Below are 23,206 nucleotides of genomic sequence, written 5' to 3' on the forward strand. Positions count from 1 at the left end.
TTTGTCCCTCTTTTGCTCAGCTTCTTTATTCTCTGTCATTCAGTCTTCTATATCACTAATTCTTTCTTCTGCCTCATTTATCCTAGCAGTGAGAGCCTCCATTCTTTATTGCACCTCATTAATAGATTTTTTTTAATTTCAACTTGGTTAGATTTTAGTTCTTTTATTTTTCCAGAAAGGGCTTTTATATCTCCCGAGAGGGTTTCTCTGATATCTTCCATGCCTTTTTTGAGGCTGGCTAGAACCTTGAGAATCATCATTCTGAACTTTAGATCTGACATATTACCAATGTCTGTATTGATTAGGTCCCTAGCCTTCAGTACTGCCTCTTGTTCTTTTTTTTGTGGTGAATTTTTCTGCCTTTTCATTTTGTCCAGACAGGAGTATATGAAGGAGCAAGTAAAATACTAAAAGGGTGGCAAAGACCCCAGGAAAATATGCTTTAACCAAATCAGAAGAGATCCCAAATTGTGGGGGAAGGGGATAAAAAGAGGTTCAGGAAGAAAAAAAAAAGAAAACGAATAAAGAAAAAATATAAAAAAGGAAAAAAAATATATATATATATTACATAAACTAGTTAAAAGATGTTATAAAAGAAAAGGGTAAAAGTTAAAAAAAAATTAGCAAAAGAAGAGAAAAAAATTGAAAGAGAAAAAAAAATTAAGTTAACTGCAAGACTAAAGAATCATGGGGAGAAAGCCATGAGTTCTGTGCTTTGCTTTGTCCTCCTCTGGGATTCTGCTGCTCTCCTTGGTATTGAACCTGCACTCCTTGGTAGGTGAACTTGGTCCTGGCTGGATTTCTTGTTGATCTTCTGGGGGAGGGGCCTGTTGTTGTGATTCTCAAGTGTCTTTGCCCCAGGCGGAATTGCTCCACACTTACCAGGGGCTGGGCTGAGTAATCCGCTCGGGTTTGCTTTCAGGAGCTTTTGTTCCCTGAGCGCTTTCCGTAAAGATCTAGAGGACAGGAATGAAAATGGCAGCCTCCCAGTCTCCAGCCCAGAGGAACCAAGAGCTCGGGGCCCCACTCCTCAGTGTGCCCCCAGAGAATTGTGCCCAATTACTCTCGTCTCCCTGGCCTCCGGCCGTGCTCTGAGCTCACCGAGCCTGCAACCAGTTCAAGGTAACCCCGAGGTGAGAGCTCACTCCTCGGCTCTGTCTCTGTAGCCGGCTTCCCCATTCTAATACCTGCAAGCTCTGTGACATTCAGACACCCCCGATCCTTCTGTGACACTGCGGGACCTGAGGCCACGCTGACCCCACATGGGCTTCACTCCGGTTTAGCCTCTGGAGCGATATCCCTCAGCGGAACAGACTTTTAAAGTCCTGATTTTGTGCTCCATTGCTCCACCGCTTGCTGGGATCCAGCCCCTCCCCCCGCAGTCTATCTTCCCGTCGCTTTGGATTCACTTCTCTGCCAGTCCTACCTTTCAGATAGTGGTTGATTTTCTGTTTCTAGAATTGCTGTTCTTCTTCTCTTCGATCTCCCGTTGGATTTGTAGGTGTTTGCAATCTTTAGATAAGCTATCTAGCTGATCTCCTGCTACCTGAAGTAGTCTCAGCCTGCTACTCCTCCACCATCTTGACTCCTCTGTTTGTTTGTTTTTTGTTTTTGTTTTTTTTTTTTACTTTTGTAACTCCAATCAAAATTTTTTTTTTTTTTTTTTTTTTTTTTTACAAACTCTGCTCCCCTGGCCACTTCTGAGCATTATCTTAAGGCAAAACTACTTCATCTAAAAACATCAATGCAAATATTTCTCTAATTGACTCCAAGACAATCTCCCTCCAGTTATCTTACTTCTTTATATATTCTTTTCTCTAACCTATAGTCATTTAACCCTTCCCTTTTCCCACTTTGTGAGAAGTCTCTCTTCATTTCCTTCATCTGGTTTGGATACCATGGACCTCAATTTTTCCTTTTACCAGGATACTCAACTCCCTTTTCCCTTTATCCAAATCATATCCTCCTCGTGAAACTCCAGTCCTGAGGCAATCTAAGCACCCTCCTTCTCTGCTGTTGAACCAAAGCTTGTAAGTGTTCCAAGGGAGAAAACTACACAAGCATACAGAGAGTGACCACTACAAATTCTAACAGAGCTTCAGTGTAATTCAGAACTTCTTCTAGTCACCTCCTTCTCCCAGTATCCTCAGGGCTAATTTCAAATCTCTTTTCTGAATCCCCTTCACAACTGCCCACCTGAAGAAAATTCTGTCATCTCCTATGTAGTAAGAAAAATAGAGGTCATTAGGTAAAAACTTCCATGACTTACTGCCCCCAACCCTACAAATTTGTCTGTATCTGTAGCCATCCTTAACTGCTTTCCTCCTGACATCTCAGTGGAAAGTATTATTCCTTCTCCTGTTTATCATTTATCACATTCTTTCCTTCCTAACTGACAACCTTGCTATTCCGTTCCCATTAACTCTCTCCCTTCAGTATATGAACTTGGTCAAGTACCTCAACCTTAAAAACAACAACAATATCAACAACAATAATTCCCTAGGCCCTATTTTTCTCCTTTAATTTTCTCTACCTCTAATTTTCTCCTTTAATTTTCTCTACCTCTAATTCACATACAACTTTGTGAAAAGAAAAAAAAAAGATGAATCTTTCTCTACTTCCTCACCATTAATTTACTCCTCAATGTAGAGCAATTTGACTTCTATTCCAACCACCATTTTCACAAGGGCCACTGCTGACTTTCTAGTTTCTCAGGTAACTGAATCATTTTAAACCATGGTCATACTTAATTTCCCTGGTGATTTACAATTAATTGAAACCTATCTTCATCCTTTGAAACTATCTTCTACTGACTTTATAGAAACTGTTTAGTTTCCTTCAAGGGCTCTTCTTTATTTTTCCCCCTTATGTTATTTTGTTATATCATTAAAAATATGTTTATTAATAACATTAAAATATGTTCAAATAATATGTAACTTCCTTACATTTATGGCATATGATACACTGTGAAACCAAACCAAACTTACAAATTGAGCATGCACAATATTACAAAACTGACAAAATTCAAAAAACTACATTAATAGGATAGATACTATCAATCACTGTGACAATATTATCTATATTACATTTAGATAACATATTATCACTATTTCATTAAATACAAAGCTGTATTTGTTTGCTTTATGCCTGACTGGCCAATTTTATCCATTTGATTCTGAGCATAATGAATTATCATCTGAGTCACTGTAATTACCACTGTTGTTCATTTTTCTTTTTAACAATTGACTCTTTTTATCTGCCATATGGTATTTTGATGAAACAGTCAAATGAATGCTATCTCAAAGTTTCTAAAAACATAATTTTCCCCTACTTCTATCTTAAACTCAATTATCTTTCAATGTTCCCTATCTTTGTAATAGCACAATCATCTACCCAATTATGCAACTCAGAAATTCTGGTATCATCCTGGAAAACTCTATCTCCCCTTTTTTACTAAAGATTTATAATGTAATTAATTATAAACAGAACTAATTTGTTTCCTTCTTTTCATTCCCCTTTCCTTTAAGTCAACACCTCAGAATTGATTATTTGAACTACAAAGAGCCCTCAAGTATTTTGTCTTTCTCTTTTCTTCCCTTTCTAATCCATTCTTCATAGAGCATTTAGAGTGATCTTCCTAAAGTAATCTTCCTGATGTCCCAAAATTATCATGTCATTTTATTGCCCAAAACCCTTCAGTTGCCTGTGGGTTAGGTACAGAATAATTTCAAAACCCTTAGCATGGAAAGTGAAGCCTGTGTCCAAATCATACTCATCTATCTCCTACAATGTGCACCTCTCTATAGGTACTCAGAGAATTATTTTTGCGTTGTATCCTTAAACAAAGAAGTAATAATTTCACCAAGTATTTTTCTTCCTAAAGACAATAATATGAAAATGCCAGCTATTTCAGGACAGACACTTCTGAGATATGACCCATTTCATCATTCATGGATGTCAAGGTTAAGTGCACAAAGTCATCTGGGTGTTTTTAGCAAGTAAATGAATGTAACTAAGATTCTATGCTCCATATTTTTAAGGCTGTGGATGGACATGACACATGTGTCATGCTCCTGGCTTTGACTGTCTTTAAAGACACTAGTGAAAATGTCATGGTGAACTCCCTGGCACTTTTTTTTTTCCTTATCACTTGGGACTGTGAAGGTTAACATTAAGAAAGCCAAACTTAGGGGCACCTGGATGGCTCAGTCATTAAGCATCTGACTTCAGCTCAGGTCATGATCTCAGGGTCCTGGGATTTAGCTCCAAGTGGGGCTCCCCACTCAGTGGGAGGTCTGTTTCTCCCTGTGCACCTTCCACCACTCATGCTCTATGTGTGTATGTTTATGTGTCTTTCCATCTAATAAATAAATAAAATCATTACCAAAAAAAACTGAGATTAAAATAACTTAGATTTGATCTAAAGTTGTTTAAGAAGGCCAGGACTATTTGGAATGCACTGAATATTAAAAGTCAGTAGGCATTGATGAATAAGACATTCTTTTTCTGGAAATATAAAAGAAAGAGCATGAGTATTATTGTGAGACACACTTGTGTTTGAATCTTGACAGCTTCTTAATTGTGGCACTTTAGTCATTATTTAACTTTTCTGAGCCCAAATTATCTGCAAATAGAGATAATAAAGCATATTATACTTTTATCACAGGATTGTTGTGATGATCAAGAGATAAAATCATGTATGTAAGAAACTACCTGGCACATAGTCAGTGTCCAAAAAATTTCTCGTAACTTCATTGTTTTATTATCTTAAACTGACTACCATTTTCAACTACACTGGCAAATCTACTGTAAAATAACAAAATAAAGAGATCATCAGGAAACAAATAAGTAAAGGTAAACAAAAAACAGAAAGAGATGGAGAAAAAGAAACCAAGAAATTGACTCTTAACTATAGAGAACAAACTGATGGTTACCAGAGGAGATGTGAGTGGGATATGGGTGAAATAAGTGATGGGGATTAAAGAGTATACTTATCATGATGAGCACTGAATAATGTATACAATTATTGAATCACTATATTTTATACCTGAAACTAACATAACACTATATGTTAGCTATACTGCAATTAAAATTTTAAAAACTTAATAAAAAACAGATAATGAGGGAAGAATGTAAAATTGTTTTGAAAGAACTAAAAACTATAGAACTGGTGTAAATTTAACAGAGACATTTTTAAGGTACTGAATGAGGGAAGAATGTAAAATTGTTTTGAAAGAACTAAAAACTATAGAACTGGTGTAAATTTAACAGAGACATTTTTAAGGTACTGAGGGAACAAATTCACTGTCCAGCACATAGTAAATTTCTGACAAATTCTTTTTTAATGAAAATGAAGGGAGAGAGAAAAGTAAAAAGAAGGCAGTCTAATAAAGGATTCCTAAATGAGTAAGCTATCAATGAGTTGAATATTTCATGTTGCCTTGTAACAGTACCAATATTCTTAACTCCTAATCTCTATTTCTCTAGAATTTCATAGATTATGGTTTCCAGGAATTTTTTTTCTTGGATAACTTGCCTCTGTCATCTGTCCTAGCAACCTACCAATTACCTTGCATTTTAAACACAAATTCTGCCCAGGTCTGGTGCCACATAATATTTGTGAGCTTGATACAGAGTGTAAGATCTACATTGTACTTCTAAATTTACCTTTAACACATACCCTCCATTTGGGTCACTGCTATTAGACAGCAACTGATGCACACAAAAGATATGAATAACAGATGGATAATAGTTAGATTTTAATGGTATGAAAATGAAATACAGGAGATACCTGGAAAAAAATATGTCCCAAAGGCTTTTTCTTTCTTTTAAAATTGTTGTTTTTATTCCAGTTAGTTAAAATACAGTCTTATATTAGTTTCGGGTGTACAATATACTGATTCAACAGTTTCATACATCACCCAGTGCTTATCATGACAAGTGCACTTCTAAATTCTAAACACCTATTTAACGCATCTCCCAATACCCCTCCCCTCTGGTAATCATTTGCTCCCTACAATTAAGAATGTGTTTCTTATGTTTTTAATTGTATGTATTAACATATAATGCATTATTTGCCCCAGGGGTACAGGTCTGTGAATCATCAGGCTTACACATTTCACAGAACTCACCATAGCACATATACTCCCCAATGTCCATAACCCAACCACCCTATCCCTACCCTGACACTTCCCCAGCAACCCTCAGTTTGTTTGTGAGATGAAGAGTCTCTTATGGTTTCTCTCCCTCCTGATCCCATCTTGTTTCATTTTTTTCCTTCCCTACCCCCCAACAACCGCCCGCACTTCCTCTCAAATTCCTCATATCAGAGAGATCATATGATAATTGTCTTTCTCTGACTTATTTCACTTAGTGTAATACTCTCTAGTTCCATCCATGTCGTTGCAAATGACAAGATTTTGGTTTTTTGATGGTTGCATAGTATTCCATTGTATATACATACCACAACTTCTTTATCCATTCATCTGTTAATGGACATCAAGTTTCTTTCCATAGTTGGGCTCTTGTGGGCATTGCTGCTATAAACATTCAGGTGCACATGCCCCTTTGGATAACTACATTTGTATCTTTAGGGTAAATACCCAGTAGTGCAATTGCTGGGTCATAGGGTAGCTCTATTTTCAACTTGTTGAGGAACCTCCATGCTGTTTTCCAGAGTGGCTGCACCAGCTTGCATTCCCACTAACAGCGTAGGAGAGTTCCCCTTTCTCCGCATCCTGGATAACATCTGTCATTTCCTGACTTGTTACTTTTAACCATTCTGACTCGTGTGAGGTGGTATCACATCGTGGTTTTGATTTGTATTTCCCTGATGCTGAGTGGTGTGGAGCACCTTTTCATGTGTCTGTTGGTCATCTGGATGTCTTCTTTGCAGAAATATCTGCTCATGTCTTGATTGGATTATTCTGTGGGTGTTAAGCTTCATAAATTCTTTATAGATTTTGGATACTAGCCTTTTATCTGATATGCCATTTGTGAATATCTTCTCCCATTCTGTCAGTTGTCTTTTGGTTTGGTGACTGTTACCTTTCCTGTGCAAAAGCTTTTGATCTTGATGAAGTCCCAATTGTTCATTTTTTGCCATTGCTTCCCTTGCCTTTGGCGATGTTTCTAGGAAGAAGTTGCTGCAGCTGAGGTCAAAGAGGTTGCTGCCTCTGTTCTTCTTAATGATTTTGATGAATTCCTGTCTTACATTGAGGTCTTTCATCCATTTTAAGTCTATTTTTTGTGTGTGGTGTAAGGAAATGGTCCAGTTTCATTCTTCTTTTATGTGGCTGTCCAATTTTCCCAACACCATTTGTTGAAGAGACTGTCTTTTTTTCCATCGGACATTCTTTCCTGCTTTGTCGAAGATTACTTGACCATAGAGTTGAGGGTCTATTTCTGGGCTCTCTATTTTGTTCCATTGATCTATGTGTCTGTTTTTGTGCCAGTACCATACTGTCTTGATGATGACAACTTTGTAATAGCGCTTGAAGTCTGAAATTGTGATGCACAAACTTTGGTTTTCTTTTTCAACATTCCTCTGGCTATTCGGGGTCTTCTCTGGTTCCATTTATATTTTAGGATTATTTATTCTATTTCTTTGAAAAAAAAATGGGTGGTATTTTGCTAGGGATTGCATTAAATGTGTAAATTGCATTAGGTAGCATAGACGATTTCACAATATTCGTTCTTCCAATCCATGAGCATGGGACATTTTTCCATTTCTTTGTATCTTCCTCAATTTCTTTCATGAGCACTTTATAGTTTTCTGAGTATAGATTCTTTGCCTCTTTGGTTAGGTTTATTCCTAGGCATCTTATGGTTTGGGGTGTAATTGTCAATAGGATTGACTCCTTAATTTCTCTTTCTTCTGTCTTGTTGTTGGTGTAGAGAAATGCAACTGATTTCTGTGCATTGATTTTATATCCTGACAGATTACTGAATTCCTGTATGAGTTCTAGCAGTTTTGGAGTGGAGTCTTTTGGGTTTTCCACATAAAGTATTATATCATCTGCAAAGAGTGAGAGTTTGACTTCCTCGTTCTGATTCAGATGCCTTTTATTTCTATTTGTTGTCTGATTGCTGAGGCTAGGACTTCTAGTACTATGTTGAATAACAGTGGTGATAGTGGATATCCCTCTTTGTTCCTGATCTTAGAGGAAAAGTTCTCAGTTTTTCCCCCAGGAGACTGAAGCAGTCATCAAAAATCTCCCAACAAACAAGAGCCCAGGGCCAGATGGCTTCCCAGGGGAATTCTACCAGTACTTTAAAAAGAAATAATACCTATTCTCCTGAAACTGTTCCAAAAAATAGAAATGGAAGGAAAACTTCCAAACTCATTTTATGAGGCCAACATTACCTTGATCCCAAAACCAGACAAAGACCCCATCAAAAAGGAGAATTAGAGGCCAATATCCTTGATGAACATGGATGCAAAAATTCTCACCAAAATACTAGCCAATAGGATCCAACAGTACATTAAAAGGAATATTCACTATGACCTAGTGGGATTTATTCCTGGGCTGCAAGTTTAGTTCAACATCCGCAAATCAGTCAATGTGATACAATATATTAATAAAAGAAAGAACAAGAGACACATGATACTCTCTATAGATGCTGAAAGAGCATTTGACAATATACAGCATCCTTTCTTGATCAAAACTCTTTGTAGTGTAGGGATAGAGGGTACATACCTCAATATTATCAAAGCCATCTATGAAAAACCCACAGTGTGTTTCTTATTTTTAAATTTTATTTATTTATTTGAGATAAAGTGAAAGAGAGAGAGCATGAGCAGGGGAACAGAGGGAGAGGGAGAAAGAGGTTCCCAACTGAGCAGGAAGTCTGACATGGGGCTCGATCCCAGGATCTTGGGATCATGACCTGAGCCAAAGGTAGATACTTAACTGGCTGAGCCACCCACGTGCCCCAAGAATCTGTGTTTTATCTCTTTTTCTCTTTCTTTTTTCCCCTTTGCACATTTGCTTTGTTTCTTAAATTCCATGTATGAGTGAAATCATGTGGTATTTGTCTTTGTCTGACTTCCTTATTTTGCTAAGCATTACACTACCTCCATCTATGTCATTGCAACGGACAAGATTTCACTTTTTATGACTGAATAATATTCCAGTGTGTGTGTGTGTGCGTGTGTGCGTGTGTGCGTTTAATCACTTCTTCTTTATCCAATCACTAATCAATAGACACTTAGGTCAACTCCATATCTTGGCTATTGTCAATAATGTTGCAATAAACATATAGGTGCATGTATTCCTTTGAATTTGTGTTTTTATATTATTTTGGTCAATATCTACTAGCGGAATTACTTGATCATAGGGTAGTTTTATTTTCAACTTTTTGAAGAACCTCCATACTGTTTGCCAGTGTGGTTGTGCCAGTTCACATTCTTGGCAACCATGTATGAATGTTCCTTTATCTACACATCAATGCCAACATTTCTTTCTTATGTTTTTCATTTTAACCACTCTGACAGGAGTGAGATGATATCTCATTGTAGTTTGGATTTGCATTTTCTTGAAGATAAGTGATGTTCAGCATCTTCCTATATGTGTGTTGGCAATCTGTATGTCTTTGGAAAAATGTCTGTTCATATCTTCTGCTCATTTTTTAAATTAGATTATTTGTTTTGGGGGGTGTTGAATTTTATGTTTTATTATATATTTAGGACACTAAGCCTTTATTGGATATGTCATTTGCAAATATCTACTCCCATTTAGTAGGTTGTTTTACGTTTTGTTGATTTTTTTTCCTTCATCATGCAGAAACTTTCTATTTTGATGTAGTCCCTTCCAATAGTTGATTCTTGCTTTTGTTTTCCTTCCTTCAGGAGCCTTATCTAGAAAAAGTTGCTATAGCCAATGTCAAAGAAATAACTGCTGGGTTCTCTTCTAGTTTTATGGTTTTGGGTCTCACCTTTAGGTCTTTAATCCACTTAGAGTTTGTTTTTGTATATGGGTTTAAAAAGTGGTCCAGTTTCCTTCTTTTGCATGTTGATGTCCATTTTCCCCAGCACTACTTTTTGTGAAGACTGCTTTTTTCCATTGGATAGTCCTTGCTGATTTGTTGAAGATTAATTGACCATATAATTGTGGGCTTATTTGGTGGTATTCTATTCTATTGATATATGTGTCTATTTTTGCGCCAGTACCATACTGTTTTGATCACTACAGCTTTGCAATATGTCTTGAAATCTGGAATTGTGATGCCTCCAGCTTTGCTTTCCTTTTTCAAAATTGCTTTGGCTATTCAGAGTCTTTTGTGGTTCCATACAAATTTTAGGATTGTTTATTCCAGTCATATGAAAAAAAAAGCTATGGGTATTTTGACAGAAATTGCATTAAATGTGTAGAATGTTTTGAGTAGTATAGATGTTTTAGCAATACTTATCCCTCTAATGCATGAGCATGGAATGCCTTTCCATTTCTTTGTGTCATCTTCAATTTCTTTCATCAGTATTGTAGAGTTTTCATAGTACAGGTCTTTCACCTCTTTGGTTAGGTTTATTCCAAAGAATCTTATTTTTTTGGTGCAATTATAAGTGGGATTGTTTGCTTAATTTCTCTTTCTGCTGCTGCATTATTGGTGTACAGAAGTGCAACAAGTTTCTGTACATTGGTTTTGTAACCTGTGACTTTACTGAATTTTTTCATCAGTTTTAGCATTTTTTGGTTGAATTATTTCAGGTTTTCTATATATAGTATCAGGTTGTCTGCATATAGTGAAATTTTTATTTCTTCATTACCAATTTAGATGCCTTTTACTTCTTTTTGTTGTCTGGTTGCTGTGGCTAGGACTTCCAGTATTATGTTGAATAAAATTGGTGAGAGTGGACATGCTTTTATTGTTCCTGACCTTAGGGGGAAAGCTCTCAATGTTTCCCCCATTAAGGATGTTGTTAGCTGTGGAATTTTTTATTTGGCCTTCCTGTTCTTCAAGTATGTTCCCTCTGAACCTACTTTGTTGAGGGTTTTTATCATGAATGGATATTGTCTTTGTGAAATTTTTTTCTGCATGTATTGAAATGATCATATGGTCCTTGTTCTTTCTTTTATTGATGTGATGTATCACATTGTTTGATTTGCAAATATTGAACCAGGCTTGAAACCCAAGATTAAGTCCCACTTGGTTTTAGGAAATTATTTTTTTAATGTATTGTTGAAATGGGTTTGCTAGTATTTTGTTGAGGATTTTTGCATCTGTGTTCAACAGGGATATTGGCCTGTAGTTGTCTTTTATAGTGGTATCTTTATCTGGTTTTGGTGTCAGGGTCATTTTGGCTTCATAGACTGAATTTGGAAGTTTTCCTTCCCTTTTAATTTTTAGGAATAGTTTGAGAAGAATAGGCATTAACTGTTCTTTAAATGTCTGGCAACATGCCTTCACCTGTGAAGGCATCTGTTTCTGGACTGCTGTTTGTTTGGAGATTTTTTTATTACTGGTTTAATTTCTTTGCAGGTTATCAGTCCCTTCAAATTTTCTATTACTTCCAGTTTCAGGTTTTTTTTGTTTATATGTTTCTAGGAATTCATCCATTTCTTCTAGGTTGTCCGATTTTTTGGCATATAGTTTTTCATAATATTCCTTTACAAAATTGTATTTCTATGGTGTTAGTTGTTATTTGTCCTCTCTCATATGAGAGAGTTGAGATTTTATTTGAGTCCTTTCTCTTTTTTTCTTTGATAAGTCTTGCTAGAGGATTATCAATTTTATTGATTGCTTCAAAGACCCATCTCCTGGTTTCATTGATATGTTCTATTTGTTTTTGTTTTTAGTTTCTACATCATTTATTTCCTCTCTAATCTTTATTGTTTCTTTCCTTCTACTGGTCTTAGGTTTTGTGTTTTGTTCTTTTTCTAGTTTCTCTAGGTGTAAGTTTAGGTTATTTGAGATTTTTCTTGCTTTTTTTGAAAGTTTTCTATTGTTATAAAAATCCCTCTTAGAATCACTTCTACTGCATCCCAAAGTTTTGGACCACTGTATTTTCATTTTCATTTGTTAATATGTATATTTAATTTTTTTCTTTTATTTCCAACTTCATCTATTCACTGTTTAGTAGCATGTTATTTAACCTCTGTGTATTTGTGCTCTTTCCAGATTTTTAATTGTGATTGATTTCTGGTTTCATAGTGTTGTGGTCAGAAAAGGCACATGGTATGACTTTGATCTTCTTGAATTTGTTGAGGCTTGTTTTGAGGGCTAATATGTGATCTATTCTGGAGAATGTTCCTTGTGCACTTGAAAAGAATGTTTATTCTGCTGTTACAGGATGGAATCTTCTGAATGTATCTGTTAAATCCTTCTGTTCCAGTGTGTCATTCAAAGCCATTTTTTCCCTATATATTTTCTGTTTAGATGATCTGTCCATTGATATAAGTGTTGTGCTAAATTCTACTGTCACTGTACTATTACCATTAATTTCTTTGTTTCTTTTTTTTAAGATTTTATTTATTTATCTGACAGACAGAGATCACAAGCAGGCAGAGAGGCAGGCAGAGAGAGGTGGAAGCAGGCTCCCCACTGAGCAAGGAGCCCGATGCGGGGCTTGATCCCAGGACCCTGGGATCATGACGTGAGCCAAAGGCAGAGACTTTAACCCACTGAGCCACCCAGCGCCCAAATTTCTTTGTTTCTTATTAACTGTTTTATGTATTCTTGTGTTCCCATGTTTTCTAAATATTTACAATTGTTATATCTTCTTGTTGGATTATCCCCTTATGATTATATAGTGTCCTTCTTTGTCTCTTGTTGTGGTGTATTTTAAAGTCTATTTTGTCCGATGTAAGTATTGCTACTCCAACTTTCTTTCACTTCCATTTTCATGATAGGTATTTCTCTATCCCCTGCCTTTCAATCTGCAAGTGTCTCTAGGTCAAAATGAGTACCTTTTAGACAGCATATAGATGGGTCTTAATTCCTTTATCCATTCAGTCACCTTATGCCTTTTGATAGGAGCATTTAGTTCATTTGCATTCAAAGTAATTATTGATATATAGTATTTATTGTTATAAATAGTATAGATAGTATTATATCTAGCATAGATATAGTATATATAGATAGTATAGATACAGTATTTTATTACTTGTTTTGTGATTGTTTCTGAGGATTTTCTCTGCTCATTTCTTGTTTTTCTCTCCTTTTACTTATATATTTGGATTTCTTTCTCTTTATTCTTTGCATATTTATTAGTGGGTTTTGATTTATGGTTACCATTAGCTTTGTATTTAACATTAAAGATGCTCATTTTTATTAGCTTTAATTGTTGTGCCTTGTTTTTTACTTGGTGAAAGGGTCTTCTCATTCACCCTTTTTTCCCCTTCTATAGTTTCTGCCCCTGCTCACTGTCTAAAGAAGGCATACCATTTGTGACAGACAAAGACAGTAAACAGCTCATTGAAAATCTGTTTTTGGGAAACAGCTAAACCCCAGCCATGCTCTGCTTTAGAGGGAGGTGTGTCAAGCACTCCACTTATGAAGACCTGAACATGAAGCCAATAATGACCCAGAACAAACCAAAGCTGTGGACAGAAACATAACTGCAAGTGTTTTAGCAGGAAACAAGCAGGTAAATTAACAGTGAAACACATGTCTTCATAACCAACCAGAAACCATTACTAGTTTCACAACCTTCATTTTATTCTTCTTGAGATGAGTCTAGGAGCAAAGTGGGATACATTTGTCAGAAACTAGATAATTCCTGGCCAGTGTTCAAAAGCAAAACACCTTCTCTGGTCTGCAGAGAGAGCCAACATGGAATTGAGAAAAACCTCTGAAAACACATTCAGGTCTGCTTAAACAAGATAGGATTTTTCTCTCCTTCAAGCCCTGACCAGTTCATAATTCACCTCTGTTAAGGAACAGGCAGCTATACATTTTACTTATAAATTCCAAACAGCTACTGCTCATTTGCATCTCCTTATTCAAATCCAGCCATCCAAGTTCCTCTGAGGTTAACTGCCCAGAAGCTGAGAAGAAATGTTTTCTCTATGAATGCATAATTGGTCATTGATGAAGAAACAGGCATTCACTCAGTCTTACCTGACCTAGGAAAAAGTTTCTGACCATCTTTCCAGAAGTCCATGTCAGTCAGCACAATCTCCATATAATTTATAAGGTATTAAATATCAAAAATAATGGATCTTTTCAGTTAGCATCTTGGCAGATGATGATAGCAGTACATTTTATGAGAAGCCAGCACAGACTTCTCCCAGTAAAACTGCAAAAAGAAAACTGTGAGTATTGGCCGCAGATCCTACTAGAAAAAGGCTGCTATTATGCTCCATTACAGTTAAAGCTATGTATGTACCACCTGGATGGCATCCAATCACATATAACTTTTCCCTCCTTCTTATTTTTTTTTCTTTTTTATTAAAAACATGTCCTCTCAATGGTTAGACAGTGGTTTCTAATTAAGAAACAAACTGAAAATCAACCAGGGGAATGTGTGTTGAAAGTAATGGGAGATTTTTCAGAAACACAAGTAACAAGATACGTCCTTGTAGTCAACTTTCTGTGCTATGTGACATGCCATAGGAACTAAACACTCCAGTCTAATGTATAACTCAGAAATGTCAGCAAAGTGCCAGAAAGTACAGATTAAATGAGGGGACACTGCAAAATGAAAGGTGGAGTTATTTATGTGGGACTTGAATATAAACATGCTCAAGATTTGTTTCCTTTCTCTGAGCTCTTCTTTGAATATCTGGAAAGATATTCTGGCATCCCTACATTCTACAAAAACGAAAAAGCCCTCAGAAGTAAAAGATGATAAGGTAATTAAGGTAGCCTCTTTAGGAAATTAGGTTTCTGTTTTGCCAATTGTATTCTAAAAGTCAGACATTTTACTCTTCAATGTTCAGGTTCTAATGAAAGTCAGCATGAAGCAGTTGGAAAAGGTGCTGCACTTTAGGGAAAGAAGTCTTAAAGGATAAGTGGAAGGTCAAAAGAATATACAGCAAGGGCCTTAACGTCATACAGTCTTGGTTTCCCATTTCAGATCTACCAATATTTTTATTCAACAAATATCACTTGAGTGTCTACTATATGCTAGATATTGTACTGAAATAGAATAACATTATCACTGTCTTCATGGAACATACATCTTATAGAAAATGATGTAGACAGACACTAAACAAATGAATTAAATAGAAGAATATTAGAGAGTGCCTTGAAGAAAATTGTAATAGGGTGCAGTGACAATAGTAATGACATATCTATTGTAGATTAGATGACCAGGAAAGACCACTCTGAAGAGGTGACATCTGAACCTGAATGATGACAAAGAGCCACCCACAAGAATACCTAGTGTCAAACAATTCTAAACAGAGATAACATCAAAGGCAAAGGCTCTAAGACAAAGATGAGCTTCATTTATTAAAGGAACGGAAAGAAGACTGACGTACCTGGAGTTCAAGTATGAAAAAGAATAGTAAGAGATGAGGTTGGACAATAGATAAGAGCCTTATCTTGGGTAGTCTTACAATGGTTAGGTGTTGGATTTCATAAAGACCCACTTAATAATGATGAGATTTTGAGCAAGTTGCTTAACTCTGTGTCTCATTTCCTTCATTTGTAAAGATAATAAAAGTACCTACCTCTTATGATTGTTGTAAAGATTAAAAGAGAAAATACACGTAAAGCACAGTGCCTGACATACAGTAAACATTCAATAAATGTAGTTGTTATTAGATATTAGAATAATTCTTTCTGTAACTGGGGGCTAATATCAGACAGGCTGTATGCAAGTCATGGTTCTGTCACTGATTGGCTGCATGACTTTGGCAAAGTTACTTAAGCTTCCTAAGCCTCAGTTTTGTTTTGTTTTTTTTTTTTTAAAGATTTTATTTATTTATTTGACAGAGAGAGATCACAAGCAGGCAGAGAGGCAGGTAGAGAGAGAGGAGGAAGCAGGCTCCCTGCTGAGCAGAGAGCCCGATGCGGGGCTTGATCCCAGGACCCTGAGATCATGATCTGAGCCGAAGGCAGCGGCTTAACCCATTGAGCCACCCAGGCGCCCCCTAAGCCTCAGTTTTATCATCTTAAAAATCAGGTTAGGAGATTTTGTGTGCTATATCCTGATGCACAATGACCATTTGAAATACATTAATTGATATCATCATTGTTATTCAAACTCTTTCTAGTCTTATAAGTGGGAGTAAGCAGCCACTTTTGTGGAATGTTATCTAGAAAACTTAGAAAGATTTCTTTTCCCCAAGCCTCCCTCTTCTTCTCCTTAATGACAGAAGTTCCAGCATTAAAAATGTGTTCCTTGTGCTTAAGATTTGGTCCAGGCTGAACAAAGCAGTACTGGGTAAGAAAACAGGCTTTAATGACATACAGAAATGGGATCAAATCAGATTGCCACTTAAAGCTCTATGACTGTTCTTCAACTAGTAGAGCCTCAGTTTTCTTATCTGTAGAATGTGGCTCATAATAAAATCATATATATAGAGAGAGAGATATTATATTATATTATATATTATATTATATAGAGATCTTATATATGTGATCTCTCTCATATACTGTATCTGGCACTTAGTAAGCAACATCATCTATATGAGCATTATTAACAAGTACTGTTAGTTCTGGCTCAGCATCAATGATTTTACAGTTCCAGCCTTAGAACTATCAGAGACTTCAGAGATAACTGAGAACAACCTACTTATTTTACTAATAAGGGAATTTAGGCAAAGAGGGAGAAAGGTACTTGCCCAAACTTACACAGTGAGTAGAAAAGCTTAGTATGAAAACCAGATTTGAGCTTCCAGGCTAAACATCTTTATTACAACACAGAGTTAGCATTTCGATCTTGCTCAGGGAGCATATTTTGCTGAAAGGAATGGTGGAGACAGAGACAGAAATAGAAAAAGCAAGCGAGCTTTTTGCTGTAGGATGAAGCCTGAGGTCATGACATGATCAGCTTTGCTGACTGGAAGTTGCCTAGACTTGGGTCTTCATTAGCCTTTTGAGGACTTTGTGGCTTGGACAAGAACATAAATACCCAAAGGTAGACAGACTAAGCACAGAATCACAGAATTTGAACAATTCAGGGCTTTATAACCCTTTTAAAAACAAAGAAATGTGATGTTTTAAAATCAGAATTTTCTTACACTTCTACATATGCATTGATAAATACAGCATAAACTTAATTAAAATAATTGTATTTATTTATAGAGAGGCATCCTTCCCTTTTAATGCTTATGCTCTTTAAAGTTTTAATCTAGGCCTACTGTGGAGCCTGAGATTTGGTTCCAGGTATGTCTTCCCCTTTATTTTTCTCTCTTTTCTATAACACTTATCATCTGTCATTACTTTTTAACTTGGTTATCTGTTTGTTTTGAGCTTTCCGTACTCTGACTCTAGAATATTTAAAACAGCTTTTTATTATAATTTTTTAAAACAGCCTTTTATTTATTTATTTAAAGCAGCTTTTTGTCTGTTATAAGAAGACAAATATATTTTCTATTATAAAAAGACAAATAATCAAATAAAAAAACAAATAAACTATTTGTTATTAAAAACAAATAATCAATAACCACCAGTTATTGATCAGTCAGCTATCCAGCTCCTAAATCATCTCATTGTTTTCAGATGGTCTTTTTCCCTTGACTTTCTCCGGGACACCTAGCTGGAGTCCTAGGGAATTTAATCAAATCTGAGAAATCAGATTCAAGAATCGGCTTGGCAGGAAACCCCAAATAAATCAAAGCCAAATTGCACAAGTCAGAGAAGGTAGAAGTTAATCTTTCAGCTTGATTCCTGAAAAGTCACCAAGGAGTTTGCCATTTACAATTCTGCATTAGTCTTTAGATGGCCTGAAAAACAAAGTATTGGAATTGACTCGAGTACAAATATATCTTAATAAATTCTATCTTGAAGGATGGAGGGAAGATAAAGGAAAAATGGCACTGGGTGCCTACAAATAAAGGCAAAGTTTAATAAATAGTTGACCAAAGTATAACTACTAGATAATCCAAACATTTTATTAAATTTGATGAGCATTTGAAATCCAAGTTGTAATTAAAGCTGAATTATTGCTTTTGTTTTTAAGTGTAAAATAAAAATCAACTTTATATTTGGTTATACATTACATTTTTTGGTTACATTGTTCATATGACAAAAGTTTTTATTATTAACAAGTTATATTAACTACAAAAATTGAAACCAATTAAAATAAATTGAAATATGGAAAATTAAACCAGCTAAATATGGAAATTACACAAAAGGAGACTGATTTATTGATATATTTTATGTCAACCCGATTAATATATCACATTAAACTCTTTGGTGTCATAATCCTAAAATTTTATAATTTTGAGAGCCAAGAGCACAAATAAAAGGTTATATACAGTTTCTACTTTACAAGTGGAAAAAAAAGAACACTAAAAAAACAAAAAGATTACTCATACTTTGATTACTAATTTGATCTTACAACATAACCTAACAAATGAACTTAGCTTAACTTAACCTAATGTCATTGAACTGAACCTAATGCTTATATATTCTATGTATAATGTGTTCACAAGACAACATAATGCATGATTATCTTTTAGAACTTTAGACCACAAGGAAAAAGTATGCCGTTTTTGAAAGTTTAATTTTATTATTGTTCTATTGTTTTAGCATTTTTTTCAATGAGTCCCTAACCGAAGCTCAGATTTAGTCATTTGTATCCGTAAGGAAACAGATTTTACAAAAGAAACTAAACAATTTACTGTATGCCAAGCCCGGTATTGCTTTTTTATTTCTTTCTTTAATATGATATAATATGATATGATATAATATATTATATTATATATTATATTACATAATATATATGTTATATGATATAATATATTATAATATATAATATATATGATATAATATATAATATAATATAATATCAACAAAGAATATTAAGTTAGGATTTAGTGTTGGAACATCCAAAAATTCTGTTCTCGGCATGGATACTTTTGATTTACAGAATGACAATGAAGATATTCTCCTCATTCAGTAAGGGTTATAGAGTTGTTGGAGAATGTTACACTAGCAAATGTTAATATGAGGAGAAAATAGTAATTCATAATTAATCAATTGGTATAAAAATGTTGGATGGTTTCCATTAATGATAGGGATTTATAAATATGGTAACATTTGATTTAAAGGATTCGTATAAGGGGAGGTGGGTGAAGGTATAAGTGAAATAAGTGATGGGGATTAAGGAGTGCACTTGTGATGGGCACTGGGTGATGTATAGAATTGCTGAATCACTGTATTAATACACCTGAAACAAATATAACACTCTATATGTTAAGTATACTGGAATTAAAATAAAATATAAAGGATTCATGTGAGGAAAAAATTAAGTTACCTTATGCTCATGTTTTAAACTCAAAAATTAGTATTTTTAAGTCTATATATCATCGGAAAGAAAAACAAAGGTTACTGAGAATTTTAAGAATTTGATTATTGATTAAAATTTTTACTTTTTCTATTATTGCTTTATGGGGTTTGGGGTTTTGTTTTGTTTTGTTTTTAATCACTTCCTTGCACAATTTTAACAACTTACAAGATGCACTGTTCCTGGAAGATTTATTTTAAAAGTCTTAACATTTTTAAGTTGCCATATCATCCAAATATTTTAAAAATTAATTAATATACATTTTAAGAGTGATTTATTGCTTTGCAACATTTTAATTGTTTTGTCTTTTTTGTGCGTGAGGAATGTAGATGAGGGAATATATTTTCGTTCCTTCTGACATGAGCACAAATGTAGCATCTTTCAAGCTATATTGTGCTCAGAAGCTCTGTTTACATGCCTTAATATACTTAAATCTACATTTCATCCAATAAAGGGTAAAACATTTTACAGGTTATTTTATTTCTTTAATTGCTTAAGCGAGTTATAAAAATGTTTTATCTTCTTTTGTGCATTTGTAAATATTGATTTTAATTGCTCCTGAGCTAGGCACCAGTTTAGCAGCTTCCTAACTGCATTTTGATCCAAAGCATCATATGAAAGTCATGGTATTTTTTAAGTTTTCCAAATGTCCAAAAAATATATAAGTTCTAAATTTTTGTGTTTTGTTTTATAAGGAGTTGTTTTATGGGTTTTCACTGAATGTGGTCCTAATTTGGGCACAAATTTAGCAGATTTCTACCTGTACTGTACTTCAAATTTTCACACAAATTGTATGATATTTTTAGTTTTACAGAACTTCAAAAACAAATAAAATGTAAATGCAACTGTTAGGAATTATTTTTTGTTGTTTTTATTTTTTATAGTTTTTTTCTGAGTTTTGTTGTATTGGTTTGGGCTGGTTTATGTATTTTTTTCAATATGCTCCTGACCTGGTCACAATTTCAGCAACAATCTGGCTACATTGTGTTCCAAAACTTAATATGAAAGAAAAAGTGATTTAAAGTTACAGATCTCTACTCTCAACCCTCAAAAAATATTAAGAAAGTTTTGAGAAAGATTTTTCCATGTATTTTATTGTTTTATTTTTTGTTAATATGTTGTTGTTGTTGTTGTTTTCAATGTGCTCCTGACCTGGGCACAAATGCATCAGTATTCTGGCTGCATTGTCCTCCAAAGTTTTGTATGAAGAATATTTTATAGAATCAGTCTCTCAAAAGAAAGATAATTGGAAATTCAAGAAAAAATGTTGGTGTTGCTAGTTTTTTAATGGATACCTGTTGTTTTATTTGATTTTCTATTTTGTAATTATTTTGGGCACACATTTAGCAGCTTTCTGGATTTGAAGCTTCATATTAAAATCTTAATGTAGTATAAAAAATGAAGATAAAAAAACTGACTCTGCTGGGAACTACAAATGTGTAAATCCAGTTACTTTTGTTTCTTTGCATCCATATTCAGGCAAACACAATTTATGTTTCTACTTTCAAAATATATATAATAAATTTTGCCAGCTTTTTAAAATTTAATACATTTCTTATTAATAATGTTGGGCTAAAATATATTCTTGTGCTAAAATATACTCTATGACAATACAAAAAAGGAAAAAAAAGACTAACATGTATCAGTAGTAATACAAAGATTTTTTTTAAATAATCCCTGAATTTGTTCCATATTTATAGGCCCAATCTAATTACCAAATATTATCAGAGTAGAAATAGCTTTATTAAAATTTTTAAAATCATCTCCATATCACTAAAGTCAAGGTCACTGGCTGGCTACTTATATAATGTGGTGCAATGAAATTATAACCCAGTAGAAGAGTTTGTCAATCTCTTTTGGTTGTTGTAATTAGACCTGACCTATAATTATTGAACAAAACAGCATATGCACAATAAACATTCAAATAAATGTATCTGACTGTATTCAGTACATTAATCTATTTTCAGTATCATTAGCTTTAAACTGTCTTGTTCATAGCAGAGGAAAAAAACATATCTACACCTAAAGACAGTTCTCATTACTTAAAAGGTGGATTCTAACATCAATTCACCACCATTATGTGTTGTTTGATCACTAACTTCTTCTTGAATAGCTGGAAGGGAAGGCTTTGTGGTCAGAGGTGTTTCAGTCTTAAACAGGGACTCCATCTTGATATGGGTATTGATGTAGAAGGACTTCTGAAAAGACTCAAGGGTGAAGTAATAGATGAAAGGATCAAAGCAACAGTTCAGAGTTGCAAGGCACAAGGTGATTGGGTACATAATCTTTGCAAATCTTTCCAACAAACAATTGGTAATGGCTTGGGATCGCACCAGGGCATACAGGAAGAGGACAGAGTTATAGGGTACAAAGCATACCACAAAGACTGCCATATGCACTGTGACCATCTTCAGCACTTTTTTCTTATTGGTCCCAATTTGAGACAGTGTAGCAGGCTTGCGGAGGGTTCTTAGCACCACGGAAGAGCAAGAGACATTCAATATCAGAGGAATGATGAAACCAACAACTTCAATAAATATGGTGATCTTGGACAGATAAGTCTTCCAGACACGTTTGGAGAAGCCCTCAAAGCAGGTGGTGGTTGCATTGTTGACATTAGTGGTGGAGAACAAAGAGGCTGAAATACCACCACTGAGGACTAGGATCCAGACTCCAGCACACACAATGGCAGAATTCCTCCTTGTCCTAATGGTACGAGATCGGAAGGGATAGACAATGGCCAGGAAACGATCCACGCTAATACAGGTGAGGAATAGCATGCTCCCATAGATGTTGGTGAGGAATGCAGTCCCAGAGATCTTGCAAAGGGTGTCACCAAAAGGCCAATGACGGTTGAAATTGTAAAAAATTTTGAAAGGTAGAGTGCAGACAAAGAGCAAATCAGAAAGGGCCAGATTGGTGATGAAAATAGCAGTCTCACTTCTCATTTTCATGCGGAAGCAGAAGACAAACAGAGAGGCACTGTTGGTTATCAGACCCAGGATGAATACAACACTGTAGACAGCGCCATTCAGATTATACTTGAAGGAATCATCAACAATGCAAGTATTATTGGCAGTAGCATTGCCTAACCTGGGTCTGAAGCTTGAATTTAAATCTTGAAATTGAAAGTCAATGAATCTTCTGTCACCCATGGATTTTTTTTGTTTTTGTTTTTGTTTTTCAGAAGGCCTGCTGGCTGCAGGGTTCACCACTTTGAGACTAGAGACTGGTAAGAAATATTTTCCTCCTATGGGAGACAAGATGGAATGAATAACCAAATCTGCCTTCCATTCATTTCTGTGGAGTAAAAGAAATCTTGTCTACCCAGACTAGAAACAATATGCACGTTCAGCTTGGTTTGACAAGTACGTTTTGAGCACAAACCATATGTCAAAAAGTATATACGAGTATGTTGCAAGACTGGGAGAGATCACACTTAATATAATAAAGGCAATACTATATGCAGCATTGCAATGAACAGGAATAAGATATTAGTTGCTTGAGAGCCTAAACAGGGATGGGGGATGGGGATGGGGAAACAGACCACTGATAGTTAAAACAGCACTAATAGTTTGAAATGTGTGTGGAATTTTTTAACTTTCAAAAACATGTTTTGATTCCCTTAGGAACACCGTAAGATAGGCAAGAAAAGAATTTATCACCATATTACAGAAGAAAAAAAACTGAAGCTTGTGTAATTTAAAATTACAATGTCAGAATTAGAAGAATGTGTAAATGGTAATGTCAGAACAAGAACTCAGATTTTTTATTCCTAACCAAAGGATTGTTACACTAATCTAAATT

General features: G+C 35.0%; 1 protein-coding gene across 1 annotated transcript; it reads right to left on the reverse strand.

The window, feature by feature from the left end:
• Positions 1 to 21,224: 21,224 nt before the first annotated feature.
• LOC111160942 (lysophosphatidic acid receptor 4) lies at positions 21,225 to 22,554 on the reverse strand. The gene has a single exon (XM_022524342.1). It carries the CDS (start codon positions 22,552 to 22,554, stop codon positions 21,442 to 21,444), a length of 1,113 nt encoding a protein of 370 aa, XP_022380050.1. The 3' UTR covers positions 21,225 to 21,441.
• Between the last annotated feature and the right edge of the window lie 652 nt (positions 22,555 to 23,206).

This window comes from Enhydra lutris, unplaced genomic scaffold (assembly GCF_002288905.1).
Source record: "Enhydra lutris kenyoni isolate GAN:26980312 unplaced genomic scaffold, ASM228890v2 scaffoldscaffold79, whole genome shotgun sequence".
Taxonomy (NCBI): Eukaryota; Metazoa; Chordata; class Mammalia; order Carnivora; family Mustelidae; genus Enhydra; species Enhydra lutris.